A 16111-nucleotide genomic window follows, 5' to 3' on the forward strand; every position below is an offset into this window, starting at 1 on the left:
GCAGCAGGGATGTCTTGCCGAAGGAATAACAAATGTCTGTAATTCTTAAGTTTGGATAAAGGCAGTGGAATGAATTTAGAAATATGTCCACTTTTCACAATTCACTATAGAATTTTCTTTTCACAGTCCCCATGTTTGTATAAATAGTTCTTCTCTGAAAATAAAACACAGATAAAACATTTTCTCCCAATGAAAAATGCATACAAATACACCAATTTATTAAGGTACTGTAGAGCATTAAAACGCATTCACCTAATTCAAAAATAATTGATAGGCTTGAAGAGCTTTGAAGAGATTAGCTGTCAAGCAAATTTAATTGGTAACAAATTAGGCTAATATAGACAGACTATCAAGTACAAAAAGTAAAACGATTGTAATATCTCATGACAAAATAGATGTACACATACAAAACTGGTGTTAATGGAATCTTTTATATTACCAAGTCTTCAAATTTTATAGCATAAAATTTGATATGACATGATACATTTAATTTTGATGAGATAAGCTACATATTCATGCAAAAATAAGAGTGCATAAATTATACAAGTACTTCCAAATACTTTTTGAGTAGAATGTTGCCAAATGAGTATGAGTAATTACCAGTTTTACGTATTGACTTCATATTAAGAGTGAATATTCTATTTTTTTAATTTCAAAAAATCATGGATTTCTTCTGATATTTTTTTGAAAGGATCTTTATCTTAAAATATGTAAAACTTGCTTCTTAGTTTGACATATTTTAAAATAACATTCTAGTATAAGGCTTGATGGTAAGAATATTAATGTTTATTTTAAAGATACGTAACCTAAGAATCATCCATCCATTAGCACTGAATCCATTATATTTCTGATTATGAAATGTCATGAAACACATATCTCAAGAAATAATGAATAAATAACACATTCCCTTAAAAAAAGCTACAAGACAATTGTAACAAAACAAAACAAAACAAAATACGACAAAGTGGGAGAAGGAACTAGGGGCATTTGCTTACCTTGAATTTTCTTTTTAGACCCTAGTTGTGTTGTATTCAGATTCATGTTTGCTTAGAGACCCAATGAGGCAGAACCTGGAATGTTATGGCTATTTCATTCAATAAAGTAATATTTGCACAAAAATACATATATGCACACAAATGTTTAATTAAAATTTTTCTAAAATTCATAAAATAGATTTTTCCTATTAACATGCAAACCATATTAAATCAACTAAAAATATTTTAGGTTTGAGAACATAAGATGAATGAAGAAAGAATGTAAATTTATAAAATAAACTAAGTGCTAGTAAACATGCAAAACAAAGCATAAGTAAACTGAATTTTGAAATTTGAAATACTTTTCTAAAATTAAATTTTCTTTCCGCAAAACTTTCATTCATTTTAGGGCTAATAATACAACACAGATAATAATGTATTTATATTAAAAAGAAAGTAAATGTTTCTACTAATTCTAGCTAGATTTAAATTTAAATGTTTAGTATTTTAGCATGCCATGCTATCATATGCAATTTGTAATATAAGCATTATGTAATATGTGGAAGAAAAGTATTCTCATTTTCATACCAAAAATAAATACATTATATTGTAAAATATATTATTTTTGCATTAAAATCATTCAACAAGATTGGGTAGCCATGTTGGTAAGGCAGTTGTTTCCAAATATCATCTCGTATCTTAAAATATATATATTAATAGGAGAAACATTCATGACCATGTGGAGGCAATTTAGCAAAATAAATCTCTATTATAAATTGAAAGTCATAATTTTTATAGAAATAAATATTTGCATATGTATAGAAATAAATGAAATATCTTTGATCTGTGTGTGCATGTGGGTTCACACATATACATATTATGAACATATATGGGATTTAGGAAGTGTATGGATAGCACTGAAAAGGAAAAAGGAGAGAAAACAAGTTGAAACACTATGGTTTAAATCATTAAATAAAGGGACACTGAAATATGAAAACCAAATAGAACACAATACTCTGGAAGAATTTCAGTCCTCAGGTTATAGTTGTCATCAAAAAATCTATAGATACTGACCGCTGGACGGCTTTATCGTGTCTGGACAGCCTGTGACTTGTGGTTGGCACCTCCTCGATTTCATCGATGTCACAGGCATCTGCAGCATCTTGCGAGTAGTTGTGTTTCATGACAAGGATATTTCTTCTGTTCACGGGTGGGATGAGGGGTTTGACGGGTGGTGCGGGCATTTCCGTCAAGATAGAAGCATCTCTTGTGCTGAGGTTACTGCGGCTGCCTTTAGTGCTGGACAGTTGTGATCCACAGTGATGGTCGTGAATGCATTTGGAAGATGACCTCCGCAGTTTATGGAAATTTTCAAAGTCATCTGCCACATCTGCAAAGTCAGCTGTAGCTCCTGTCCCTCTGAGAGTGCATAACTCGTAATGAGGAGGTTCAAACACCTCCTGGAACACTGTCTGGTCAAAGTCTGATTTCCTTTGGACATATTTTTTACGAGGCTGTTTGATCTGTACAATGACAGAAATGATAATAAGGATGATCACAATGCAGGAAGTCACGCCAATGACCGTCCCACTGGTGTTGGTCAGCTGGTCCAGCAGGCTGGTTTTCCTCTTTTCTATAGGTTGGAGAGATTGAAAACAACAAACAAATACAACAAGAAACAACCCACGACATGTTAATATTGTCATCAAAACACATACTGAGAACTTTAAAACAAAATAGGCTGAGCACAAAATTTATACAGGCTTACAGTAGCATAAGAAAGTATTTTAAAATAAACAAAGGGTCTCATTTCTCACAAGGGCCTTATATTATAGCCTTAAAAATAATCCAGCATTTCTGATACACACACACACACACACACACATTCATCTGCATATATATATATATACACACACACTTACATGTATGTTTGAAAAATTTGTATAATATGTTTAGCTTAACATTTAGTAATGTACTGGTAATTTTATAAACAATTAATTCTGTTTTTCTTATAGTTACAAGAAAACCTCTAAACTCCACCACTGAGAACATGAATATATTGGTACTATTCTATTCTTGACATAGGAAACTGAATTCAAAGTAACAACCATGTTCCGATACTGAAAGATTATTCAGTTCAACATGAAGACAGGCATTTTTGGAATGGTGGCATGAAGGCCTGCATGGACTCATTCCAAAATGAAATAACCATAACAGGTAAAAATCATTTTTAAAAACTCAACCATTTCAAGTCTGGCTTAATAAAACTCTAGAAATTGTCCTAATGGTGTACAGAAAATAGTCATTTGCTTAAGCAAAGCTACTATATTTCTTTAGGAACAGTGAGAGTCTGTGGCATTTGAGCTATGACTTGCTTCCTCTAACCTCAACTCATTCGGATGGAAGCTCTACTCGGAGAGGTTACAGATGAGAACACAGGGCACCCCCTCCTTACAGCTCCCAGTCAAGGGCTACAGTGTCTTTCCAGAAGGAGTAAGCCACTAGCATTTCTCAAAACCTCCTTCCCCCTGGTCCATATTGTAGATGCTCTATTCCAGGTCAGAGTGGCTGACATGTCTGGGACTCTCTTCCTCCTCAGAGTCCCCACTTGTAGAGCAGAAGCTCAATATCAGGTGTACCTGGTTAAGAATGCTGGGCCCTAATTATGCTTAACCCAGCTCGCTGATATAGAAAAACAGTCTGGAGAGGCAACCTAAGAAGACCCTCACCTAGTAGCCTGTTCACAAAGCACTGGTATCACTCCAAAAGAATTGGGACACTGTCCCTGCTCCCATCCAGAGCAATGGCTTAGAAGTTTTGCCAAAGAAGAAAATCAGGCCACAAGAACAAGGTTAGTTTATTTGGAACAGAGTGTGGAGAAGCTCAAGCCTAAGAATAATTTCAAACACTACAGATACCTGGGTATAAGCAATGGAGAGTAGGCTATTGGTGCCTTAATAGCAACAAGTGAAACCTTAGAACGGCTGGAAGCCTAACAGAACAAGCCAGGAAAACTACAGTTAACAAGGGCCTCCTGGGTTGTAACAACTCACAAATCCTGGCATAAATGACCACCCCTGAAATTAATTGAATTTAATTAGGTCAGATTGTGACATGATTTATGATCCTGGGCATTTTCAAAAACAGTAGAACAGTCAGTTGGCAATAGTGGAAGCTAACAACTAGGTGTGATACCAACAGAGGTAGACAGTTAAACGTAGAGAACGGGGAAAGTGACACTCAATGAGAGCCCTGCTAAAACCTTGGCCATCCAAGGGTGATGTGAACATGCTCAAGGGTGTGGTCCATGGTGCCGCACCAGAGACTTCACTGAAATAGTCCAGCCAGGTCTGCATTTATAAACAAACAGGAAAACTACAACAAGCTCTGGGGAGAAGATCCAGAGTAGCCACAATATATTATCTAACATATCCGGTTTTCAACAAAATATTATGAGACATGTATTATGAATCAGGACAGTGCAATTTATACATAGAAAAAAATGTAGGCGAAAGAAAGACTTATGAGAGGCTCAGATATCAGACTTATCAGGCAAAGATTTTAAAGCAGTTATAATCAATATGTTTAAGGAACTAAAACAAACTATGCTCAAAGAAGTTAAAGAAAATGAGGACAATGCCTCATCAAATAGAGAATATCAATAAAGAAATAGAAATTATAAAAAAAGAGAGAAATGGAAAGCCTAGAGTTCAATAGTGCAACCACTGGAAAAAAAAAATTTCCTAGAGTGACTCTACAGTACATTTCAGCTGGAAGAAGGAAGTATTAGCAAACCTAAAGATAGAGGAATGAAAATTATGCTTTCTAAAGAAGAGTGAGAAAAAAGAAAGCAGAAAATAAACATAACCTCAGAAAAATGTGACAAACCATAAAGAACATCAACATAATGTATAGGAGTCGAAAAAGGAAAGGAAAGGGAGAAAATGACAGGAAAAATATTCAATAAGATAGAGACTAAAAACTTCCCAAACTTGATGAGAAACTCACATATAAGTTCAACAAACTCCAAGTAGAATAAATGCAATGAGCTTCACACCCAGAAATATAATGTTAAAAATGTTAAAAAAATCAAAGATGAAGAGAAAATCTTGAAAACAGCATTAAAGAAAACAACACAGCACATAGAAAGGAGCATCAAACAGATTATCACATGATTTATCATTAACGGAGGCTAGAAGGCAGCAACAGAATAAAACAGAAGACAACAACAAAAAACCCTAGCAACCAAAAACATGATATCCAGCAAAATGACATTTAGAAATAAAATGAAGACATTGCCAGATAAATAAAAGTGAAGCAATTTCAATGCTTAAAGAGCTTCCTTAAAAAATACATATACTACTACTACTAATATTATTATTATTATTATTATTATTATTATTATTATAAATATATTTCTCAAAGGGAGATCTTTGACTTGAAAACAAATTACCAGACAGTAACCAGTAACACAAATCCACATGAAAATATTAAATAGACAATAATTTAAACAGGGAAACAAATATAGTCAATAAAGGCAATTATGTAAATAATGATGGACAAGATACTTGCATATTTCTTCTGCATTTTTCACTTTAAAAAAACATTATAGGTGTATAAATGTATTGATGGGCCTATGACTTATAGAAATGTAATATATCTGAGGACAACAGTACAAACAAGATGGGTATGAGCAAAACTGTTATTGCATTGAGTAAATGACATGAGAGGGTAATGCAAATCTACAGAAACCAATAAAGAAAACCAAAAATGGTAGATGAGAAGGGTTGTATAACAAACTAGACTAATATATACTTGCTGTCCTGTTGTCTCTAAACTTCTTTAAAAGACATAAATTTAAATATAGTAATAATCATTGCAATGTATTGTGGGGTTTATATCACATATAGGTGTAATATGCACAAAAATAATAGAAAGAGGAAGAGAGAATAGAGCTATATAGGAATACTATTTTTATGTCTTGCTAGAATTAAGTTAGTACAAATCAGAAATATATTCTGAGAAGTTAAGCTGTACATTATAAGCCCTAAAGCAACCACTAAGAAAGTAATATAAAAATACAATGTGAAACCACTAAAAGAATTAAAATGTTACACTGTAATATATTCACTTAATGAAGAGACCAATAAAGAAAAAAAAAATATGAGACACATAGAAAATAAAAAGTGTAATGGTAGATGTTATCCAACTATATCAAATAACACTATTAAGTGTGAGTAGATGAAACAGCCCGATGAAAATGCAGAAATTGTCACACTGGAGGAAAAATAATTTCAATATACTGCCTGCAGAAGAAACACTTTATATTCAGATACTAATAGACTGAAAGTAAAAGGATGGGAAAAAATCATAAAAAAACACAAGCATTAAAAAGCTAGAGAGGCCATACTAATATCAGAAAAATATAAGAGAAAAAATGATACTAAATATTAGATGATAATTTTATAGTGATATAAAAATCAATTCATAAGGAAGATATAATGATTATAAACATAAACGGGCCTAACAACCAAGCTCAAAAATACATAAAACAAAAGGCAGAATTGAAGAGAGAAGCAATTAAATATCTGCTTTCAATAATGGATGAAACATGGCAGAAAATGAAAAGGAACATAGAAGACTTGAACAATGCTATAAACCTACCAGACATAAGAAACATCTAGAGAACAATCCACCCAATGAAGCAAAAACATTTTTTCAAGGGCACATAACACAGTTTTTAGGCTACAGCCATGCTTTGCCATAAACTAACCCCAATACATTAGAAATGATTGAAATTATAAAAAGTATCTTCTCCTATCACAGAAGGCTGAATTAAAATCAAAAGAATTGTTTTGCTTTCTGAAGAAAATTAACATGGGCTTTTATAATACACATCCAGTAACATTTTCTTGATTGCCTGTACATGTCAAATATTTCTTACACACAAGGAAAAAATCCACTCTGGACAAAGATGCTGTTGACTACTAATCACTAACAGTGCTCAATTAAGATGGTTCAGAAAGTACTTAATTTTCTATCCATTCAGAAGTGGTTCCTTGGACATAAAAGTGATCACCACAACCACCCCACTATGATAACAGTTAATACTGAAACTGACTTTATTACTGACTGTATAAAACAGTGGCTACTGTAGCACTGCTTCTTTGCTTCTATCCATGGTAGGGATTTAAATAGATAATAAGTATTGGACTGTAAGCATGAAAGAATTATTTTCCTATTTAACTTCTTTTCCAAATTCTGTAATATTGAATCTGAATGAAAGGGTTTATGTGGCATTTTCAACTACACTAACACATGCAACATTCATAACCCAGCCAAGGATCTCTATCTACATAAACAGATTTTTGTGTATAGACTACAGAAGAGGGTAGTGACTTTGGGAACTATCTTTATTGGAAAGGAGGAAAAGCATTTTGGTAGTCAAATTGAAGTGGAGTTAAGCAGCTGCAAATACTAGAAGCACAAATGCTCCTTCAATATATTGCATCTCTAGAGTATGTGCCCAAAGTCCAATGAAGACAAATTGGAATAAATGAGAGGTATGGTCACAGATTAAGGGGTATCAGCTATAATAGGTAAGTAATGCACTCCACTAAAAAGCTCCAATTTCCTTTCCATGGCTCTGCAACCTCTAATAAGGAGATGTCTTTAGTGAGTATTCAAGTGTTCAGGATATTCCACTGTGCAATAATGAATGAGGAAACCTCTGGACACAGCAAAGAAAAATGCCTACGAATCCATTTTATGACATACACACAGTTCATAAAAGCCACTCTATAGTCTATTTTTAAGATTTTCTGATGCAAATAAACTTTACTCCCTTTCCACAGGCAGGAGATTTTGCAAATTTCAAGGACTAATTATTACCTTTACAATGATTTTCGTCCCAAGGATACACACAGTTCTGGAGTCCATTGCAGACCAACGTATTGTTAATACACATGTTACTATGGCAGAAGAAAGTATTGCCTTCACAAGGAGCTACAAACAAGAACAAGACAAACAATGTTATAATGGATGCTCAATAGTAAATTGCTTATACTACAAATCTAAAAACAAAAAGATTAGAATAATAATTTGCTATCAAATTGAGATAAATGATCTGTCATGCGATTTTCAGGAATCATTACCATCATTGATGCAGTGGTAATTATTTCTTATGCTACTAACAGAGCTAGAATTCCTCTAAAGAGAATAAGCATATAAGAATGGCATGAATTATGAGGAACATTATCCACATGAGGATTTTTTGTTTGTTTTTCATTTTCATTTTTTTTAAGTTGGTTCATTCATTTAGCAAAACTTAAGGGTCTACTGCATGCATAAATTATGTTTTACACTGAAATTTTGTATGTATGAATTTGGTTTTACTACGAAAAAAACACTTAATTGAAATATTGAGATAATATTGAAAAATATATGCTTACCACATACTAATGAAGAAAATATATACTAAATCAAATCCTGTAACATTACTTAAGCATATTACAAAACAAAGAACGTCATGGAAATCCAGAAGTGGGGAAAATTAATCCTGAGCAACATAAGAAAAATATATATTATGCTCATCCACAATTAATATATATTTGTTGATGTAATTAGCCTACTCTGCATGCATTTCACACATTCTGGTAACTTAGTGTTCAATAATCAAGATTTCCAGATTACAAGGCACATTCAGGGAACAGGCAGGTAAAACCAAGGAGGTATGAACTTTGGCTAGATAATTATGAGAAAATGTGAGGAGTTTAACAAGCAACATAAGCCATCAGATATATTTTTTTTAGGAAAAATGCATTTCTTTCATTATTAGAGTAACAGCATTTTTAAAACAATTAGTCTATATAGTATTATGGCACTGTGGTTTATAGTTTACAGAAAGTGCTTTAAAGCTAACTTGTTTTTACCTTTGTATTCACCCCACATGTCTCATAAAATGTAATTTTAGAGGTTATATTTTCTATAATATTTCTGCCACCCTGTTAAGGCTAGGCATTCAAAAAGAACTCATATTACATACAAAACTCAGAATTTAAAGTTATTGGTTAATCAATCAATGAAGATTTATTGATGATATACATTATCTAAACACTGCAGTCATGTTATATAATTTTTTTCACTTTCAAAACTATATATTGTGTATGTTTTAGAAAGTTGGCTTCTTTATCACATTTGCTATATTAATAAAAATTGTCAGAAAAATGCATTGCATGAGACAACTTAGTACATTTTAGCACTCCTGGAGAAATCCATATAAAAAAATCAAAACAAAACAAAACAAAAAACCTGTACATCCTGAAAATCAAAAGCAAGGCCAAGATCCAGCCAACTCAAGCCAAGCGATTTCTCCTGGCTCTCTGCACGCCTCCCCTTTCACTGATAAATAGAGTTTCTTCTTCCCTCTCTTCATTTTGAATTTAATTACCTTGCTTTGTAATTCTGAAAATACAATTAAAGAGTAGAAAATAGGTGGTAGTTGTTTTGAGAGGTATCACACTTAACACCGTATTGGGCTAATGATTTATTAATCACTTTATAAACCTTTTATAATGTAAAATTTAAAAACTCAATGTATTATTGCAAAAAATCTGCTTTTTAGTGAAGAACTAAATTTGAATTTCTGTAGTCAACCATAATGGTTTTTGCAGAACAGAAACCGTCTATTGAGCAGATAATGAATGTGAAAATGTGTACACAGAATATAAGGGAGTTTTCTGCAAAAAGATTAGAATGGCTGTAAAATACTTTTGTAAAAATGTAAAAAATGCTTAATTACCTAACAAATCGCAGTGGTTTTAAATGTACAGTTATCCAATAAGTAAAGAATGTCTTTAAAAAAGCATAAATGTTTACTGTCCCTCCATAATGAATTGGAAAATTATTATGATTATTCTTAAATAGGATACGTTAGTTTTAAAATTTTAAATATATAAATAAAGATAGCATTGCATTCTGTAACTGTGTGACGTTGTATTCCCTGAACTTTGTACTTCACAGCCTTTGAAACTGTGAGCAATAAATTTTGTTTCTTACAAATTACCCAGTTCTGTGCATTTTACTATAAACAACAGAAATGGACTAATTCAGAAAACTGGTACCAGAGAAGTGGGGTGCCCAAAAGTATTATGGGATGTGGAACTTAAAGGTGCTGACCCAGGGTATGTGATAGAAAAAATGTCTAAGCAGTAAAACATTCATGAAGCTGCATGGCTACTTCCAACAACCTGTGCTAAGTTATGGCAGAAAAAACATGACATAAAGACAGAATGTATAATTTAAAAAGATGCAAAGCGTAAAGATTTGGAAAATTTGCAGCCTGGCCATATGGTAGAGAAGCAGAGAGGATTTAAAGGAGAAAAATGCAATGGCACTAAGAAGATTAGTATAAAAGAAAAGGATTATCAAGAAAAGAAGGGAATGGCCCCAAAGGCATTGCAGAAGCCTATGGGGTCAACCTTTCCATTACAGAACCAGAGGCCTGAGGAGACAGAATGGTCTCGGGGGAACGGGTCCAAAGTGTCCTCCATGGGCTCGCTGCCCAAGGCTACCTTGGAATGCAGGTCTCCTCATCAACACCTTAGCTGCTCTGGCTGCTCCAGTTGTGGCTAAATTGGCTTCAGGTGTGGTTGGACCTGCAGATTTGGGAAATAGAAGCCTGAAGCTGTGGCAGCATCTACATGGTGTTAGGTCTGCAGGCTCACAGAATGTTAGAGCTGTGGATGCTTGAGAGCCTTCACCCTGATTTCAAAGGATGTGTGGAAAAGCCTAGGGACCCAGGAAATAATCTCTTGCAGTGGCAAATTTACTGTATAGATCCTTCATAGAGCAATGCTGAGTGGAAATGTGGGGTCAGAGTTTCAGCAGAAAAACCCCAAAAGCACCATGCCTAGTGGAGCTGTGAGAGCAGAACCACCATGGAGACCCCGGATGTGCGGAGCTACCAGCGCACAACGCCAGCCTGGGAGAGCTAAAGCATCACCTGAGACCAGGAAAGCAATAGAAGCAGAGCTGCCCAAGTCCTGGGGACCCAACCTGCACACCAGCATGCAGAGGACGTAGAAACACGGATTCAAGGTACATGATTCACCAGCTGTAAGATTTAATGCTTGCCCTGAAGATTTTGGACTTGTCTGACGGACTTGTTACCACTTTCTTTTGGCCTATTTCTCCCTTTTTTTTTTTTTGCCTTTTTTGTGACCGGTAAGGGGATCGCAACCCTTGGCTTGGTGTCGCCCCCACGGCGCTCAGCCAGTGAGCGCACAGGCCACCCCTATATAGGATCCGAACCCGCGGCGAAGCACCGCTGGGCTCCCGAGTGCGCCACGGGGCGGCCCCTATTTCTCCCTTTTTGAATGAAAACGTGTGCCCTATGCTTGTCTCACATTGTATCTTGGAAGTAGATAACTTGTTTTGATTTCACAGATAGGACTTTGGACCTTTTGAGTTGAAATAAGTTAAGATTTGGGGGATGATGTGGATGTATTTAGGACATGAACTTTGGGGGCCAGGGGTAGAATACTGTGAATTGATTGAATTGTGTCCCCCAAAGTCTGTATATTAGAAGTTTAATTCCCACTGTAACTGTTGAGGGTGGGAAGTTCTATTATGGTAATTGAGAGGTGGGGCCTTGTAGAGGTGACTAAGTTGATAGTTTAATGGTGGTCATGGGCATGGTTCCCAGAGCTTTACAAAGAGAGCACAGGAGGAGCTATCTCTTTCTCTCTCTCTCTTTATCTCTCTCTCTCTCTCTCTCTCTCTCTTCCCCACCCTTTTTGCCATGTGAGATCCCTGCATTGCTATGAAGCCACCACCAAGAAGACCCTCAACAAATGTGTTTCCTGAACTTTGGACTTCCCGCCCTCTGAAACTGTAAGCAATAAATTTAGTTTTTTTACAGATTACTCAGTTCCAGGTATTTTGTTAAAAGCAACAGAAATGGACTAATCCAGTAATATAATAGAACATTGATAAGAGCACTAAGATTCGAACTCCAAATACTCCAAATGTGATTTTGTTTCTGCTCCTTGTGAAACTATCAATCAGTGTGCTGTTAACAGTTATTGAATATTAGTGTTTTATTGGGAATGCAACAGGTAATCCAGAAATGTCAGCAAATCATATTCCTGAATATTATAACACTACGAAATGAGTCTTCACTTTCTCTATTTCCCCCCTCATGCACCACTGAAGACACATTTGTATAAAGCATTCTTTTTTTGGCTATGTCTTAGACTGTACATTAAACAAAGCCTAGAGAATGTTTCTCCAGATACATCAGCCTGGGATTGGAGAGTCCTGACATCAGGACAGAGGACAGAGGTGTGATTTGGGCTATAAGGAGTGATAATCCTTAAGGACAGATTGCTTCTTCCATGAGCAAAAGCAGGTTTGGGGTGGGGGGGGACAAGAGGGCGGGTAGCATAGTGGTTATGAGCCTGGAAGCCTGGTCGCCTGATCTCACAATACCAGCTCTGCCTCTGTCAAACTCTCTCCTCTTGAGCTGGTTAAACTGTCAGCTACTCAGTTATCACATCTGTAAAATGGAGATAAAGAGAATGCTTACCTAAGTGATTTAATTATGTGCAGCCATATGGATGCAAATGTTATAGGCATCATTGTTAACTGTTGGAGGAGAGTACTGCACAGGTGCTGTAGAGTGTAAGTGTTTTGAACGTGGGTCCACCACTTAGTTGTGTGACCTTGAGCAAACAGACTTAAATGTTTTCAGTTTCAGTTTACATCGATAATAATGGGGATCACTTTAACTGCAACACAAAGTTATTGTGAGAATTAAAGGATAAATTTTTAAAAAACATAACATAGATTCTATAATACGTTATATGATAAATAAATAACAGTTAGCTTTTTTAAAACTGGTACTATGATATGTACCAAAAAAATCACTTACAATGTTAAGATACATGATATAAAAATTGAGTGACTTGATCGATTCGATTGGTATTAAGTTTTCTAATCTGTAAAGTGAGGATAGTTGTTCACAGATCCCTTGTTAACAACAAATGAGAATGCATATTTGAAAGATACGTCTAGGACTTTCTTAAAACTAAAACTTCCTGGTTAAGTTATTTTTGTATCTTACAGAGCATATGTCTTGTGACAGCCATGCCTAATGTAAAATATCATTATGGTTCAATTCTAAAAAAAAAGGCAAAAATCACATTTTGTGCATTTTAAATTATAAAAACTTATACAAACACACTTACAGAAAAATTTACTAGAAATGCATAAGCCATAATGTTAGCAATAGCTATTTCTAGGATTTACTAAAGTTATATTTAGTTTTTATTGAGAAATTTTCCACATATCTATATATGGATAAATATATATATACATACATACACAAACACATAAACAACAAATATAGTATCAACATTGGGACAGATTTCATATCTTTTCAGGAAAAGAATACCAAATTTAATCCAAAAAATGAATTTTCTCTTTCAGATTTTTGAATCAGTAAAATAATAGTTTTCAGATAACATCTATACTTTGCTATATTTAAAAATAGTTAATGGACTTAGTGTTTTATTGAATATAGATTCATTCCTCTTTTGAGTTATGTTCCTATCCTGACCACAAGGTGGCAAACTTACACCAGATTTCAGTGACAATATCTAAACCCTTCATCAAGATGGTTAAACCATCAATGTACCTGGGACAAACGATGTTTGTACCTATATAAGTATATTACTGATTCTTCAAATAAATTATTTAGAAGAAGAAAACCAGCAGAACTTCGAGCAGATTTGAATTAGGTAAGGATGGGCAAAAGAAAGACTGAAAGACATAACACTCAAAATAAAGTTTTATATATTGTGTTTAATAAAGAATAACAAAACACATATTTTACTATGCAAAACATCTAATTGTAGATGTGGCATCGTTTCCCAGTGTTTGTCTCACATCTTGATAAATACTCTTTTAATTCTGTGAAGGAGTTTTTAATCTAGAGTTGCTCTTTTAATGCTGAAGCTACTAAAGCTCGTTGTAGTAGAAGCATTTTTCCTTTTTTAAAAAAAATCCAGGAATTCACCAAATACTATTCAAGAAATATTAGAACAAAATTGAAGTAAAAACTGGCGGATTTTTCTCTGAAACATTGGTACTTCAAATACCCACATTTTATGGTTAATAAAAATACCATTGGTAGATTAGTTCAAAGTCAAAGAAGTCATCATACTGCATACTGTGTCAGGACAATCTGGAAGTAGAAGTGATGCTCGATAATATTCTCCAAAAAAATCTTTATATCATCTGAATCAGTGCTTGGGGCTTAGGGTCAGGTGTTCTGCTCTCCCTCTGGTCCTATTCACCTTGTTCTAGTCACACATTCTCCTTGCTTGTTGCTTCCCCCAAATTCTTTTAATTTCTTGAGCTGGAGCTTTGTGTGAAGCTCCCCCAGCTCCGTGCTGTCCTGTGTGGGTATAGCCGTGCGCACACGTGCACGTGCACACACACTTGCTCACTCACACCTTTGGGACTTCCACCTCTGTTCTTTTTAATTCTTCATTATTTCCTCAATCTTTATTTCATTGGAAATGCTCACAGACAGGGGTGGAGAAGCAGTAGGATGAGATTTGCAAATGGTTTGAAGGACATTCACATCTTGTTTTATTTCTTGGGTTCAAGTGTCATCAGCCTTGAAGATTTATTAAAACTTTCTGATACTCAAGATGGTCTAGAAACTATTACTCTCTTTGGTGGAGAGATGAAAACAAAGCTTAACATTGCTGTAAGTATGCAAATATGATACATATCTACATTATATTGTTAGGTACTGTATTCATACTAAACAGCGACATCTAGCATATTTGAAAACTCAATTACTTTTATTCAATAATAATTTTGATCCATGTGGGTGACTGGCATGATTTTCCCTCTGCCTTCTCAGGCTGCTATGCTGGATGGAGTCTTTAGACCCCCATAGTCAGATCCCCTGGAGCCTCGTGGCTCCCTTCTTTTCTCTCCACACATCTTTTTTCTGGGTGATCTGCCAGACTCAGAGCCCACACTGGTGGCTCAGAGGCTTACACTCCCAGCCCTGCCACCTGCCTGAGATCCAGACTTACTCTGAACATGCGAATTTCTGCTTAACATCTCCACTGGAATTCTAATCCCCACCCCAAATGGAATATGGCTGAAAGGGGTTAAAAAAAACAATTATCACCTTGCTCCTCATAACCACCCCTCCCCACCTTAATTTTCCCCCTATCATCCCTTTCTGTCATTAAGAAAGGACACAGCCATCCTCTCAGCTGTTCGAGCTAAAGGTGGAGGGTCATCCTTGTGTCCTTTCTTCCCCTGATGCCCTCGTGCAATCTGGACATTACTTTGTCAGCTCTGTCTCAACACTAAGCTCTTGTTACTTGTTAATGTCTATTGCTATCGCTAGGCCACGGCCACCTTTCACTAAGGGGTCTCCTACATGGAGTCCAGGGCCACAGAGGCCACAGAGACCTTTGTCATTGTGTCGATCAAGCCTGCCCAATAAAGTTAGATTCCAAACTCCTTATACCACCTCAGAGCCTTTGCCTACCCAAGACCTTCACCAGCTTCCACCTGAACTCACATGTCACCACCATAACCGCAGGGCATCAGGCCCTCATCCGTCCCCACCACCCTCCCCACTCTGGATTTTTCTATAGCACTCATTAGGACTTGAGCTTATGTGTGCCTCTTCTTATAAGAGTGTAAGGCAGCGGCACGTGCCACTCCGCAGATGCTTAAGTACTGATGACAGACCAGATAGAGTAAAAATTCTTCACGCAACCCAATGGATATTAAGTGCCATCTTCTTACTAAAATATGACAATGATTTTAACTTCTAAAGAATAATAAAACTTAAAAATAAACTTGACAAAAGAAAATACTTATAATTGATATCCGTAATGTTTTGGTTAATGGATTGACTATGGATTAAAAAAAAAACTTCAAAAACTAGATTCAAAAATGTATAGCTTGCTGCTACCTACCACTTTAAGCATGGTATTCTAATTACAGAAAAAGGAATGTAAAACCAAAAAATAATGTAATATATAATGGCCATTAGAATTGCTCCCAAAACAAATTAATTTTTTTTCCAAAGTAAATGT

General features: G+C 35.2%; 1 protein-coding gene across 1 annotated transcript in view; it reads right to left on the minus strand.

Moving 5' to 3' along the window:
- Positions 1-1009: 1009 nt before the first annotated feature.
- The window catches only part of NETO1 (neuropilin and tolloid like 1), a 123274-nt gene continuing 108172 nt past the window's right edge, over positions 1010-16111 (minus strand). Inside the window, exons 8-10 of the mRNA XM_063077339.1 lie at positions 7866-7979; positions 2049-2607; positions 1010-1070 (exon numbers count right to left, since the gene is read on the minus strand). Of these exons, the coding sequence (XP_062933409.1) occupies positions 1010-1070; positions 2049-2607; positions 7866-7979 (734 nt within the window). The remainder of the gene's footprint in view (positions 1071-2048; positions 2608-7865; positions 7980-16111) is intronic.

This window comes from Cynocephalus volans, chromosome 13, assembly GCF_027409185.1.
Source record: "Cynocephalus volans isolate mCynVol1 chromosome 13, mCynVol1.pri, whole genome shotgun sequence".
NCBI lineage: Eukaryota > Metazoa > Chordata > Mammalia > Dermoptera > Cynocephalidae > Cynocephalus > Cynocephalus volans.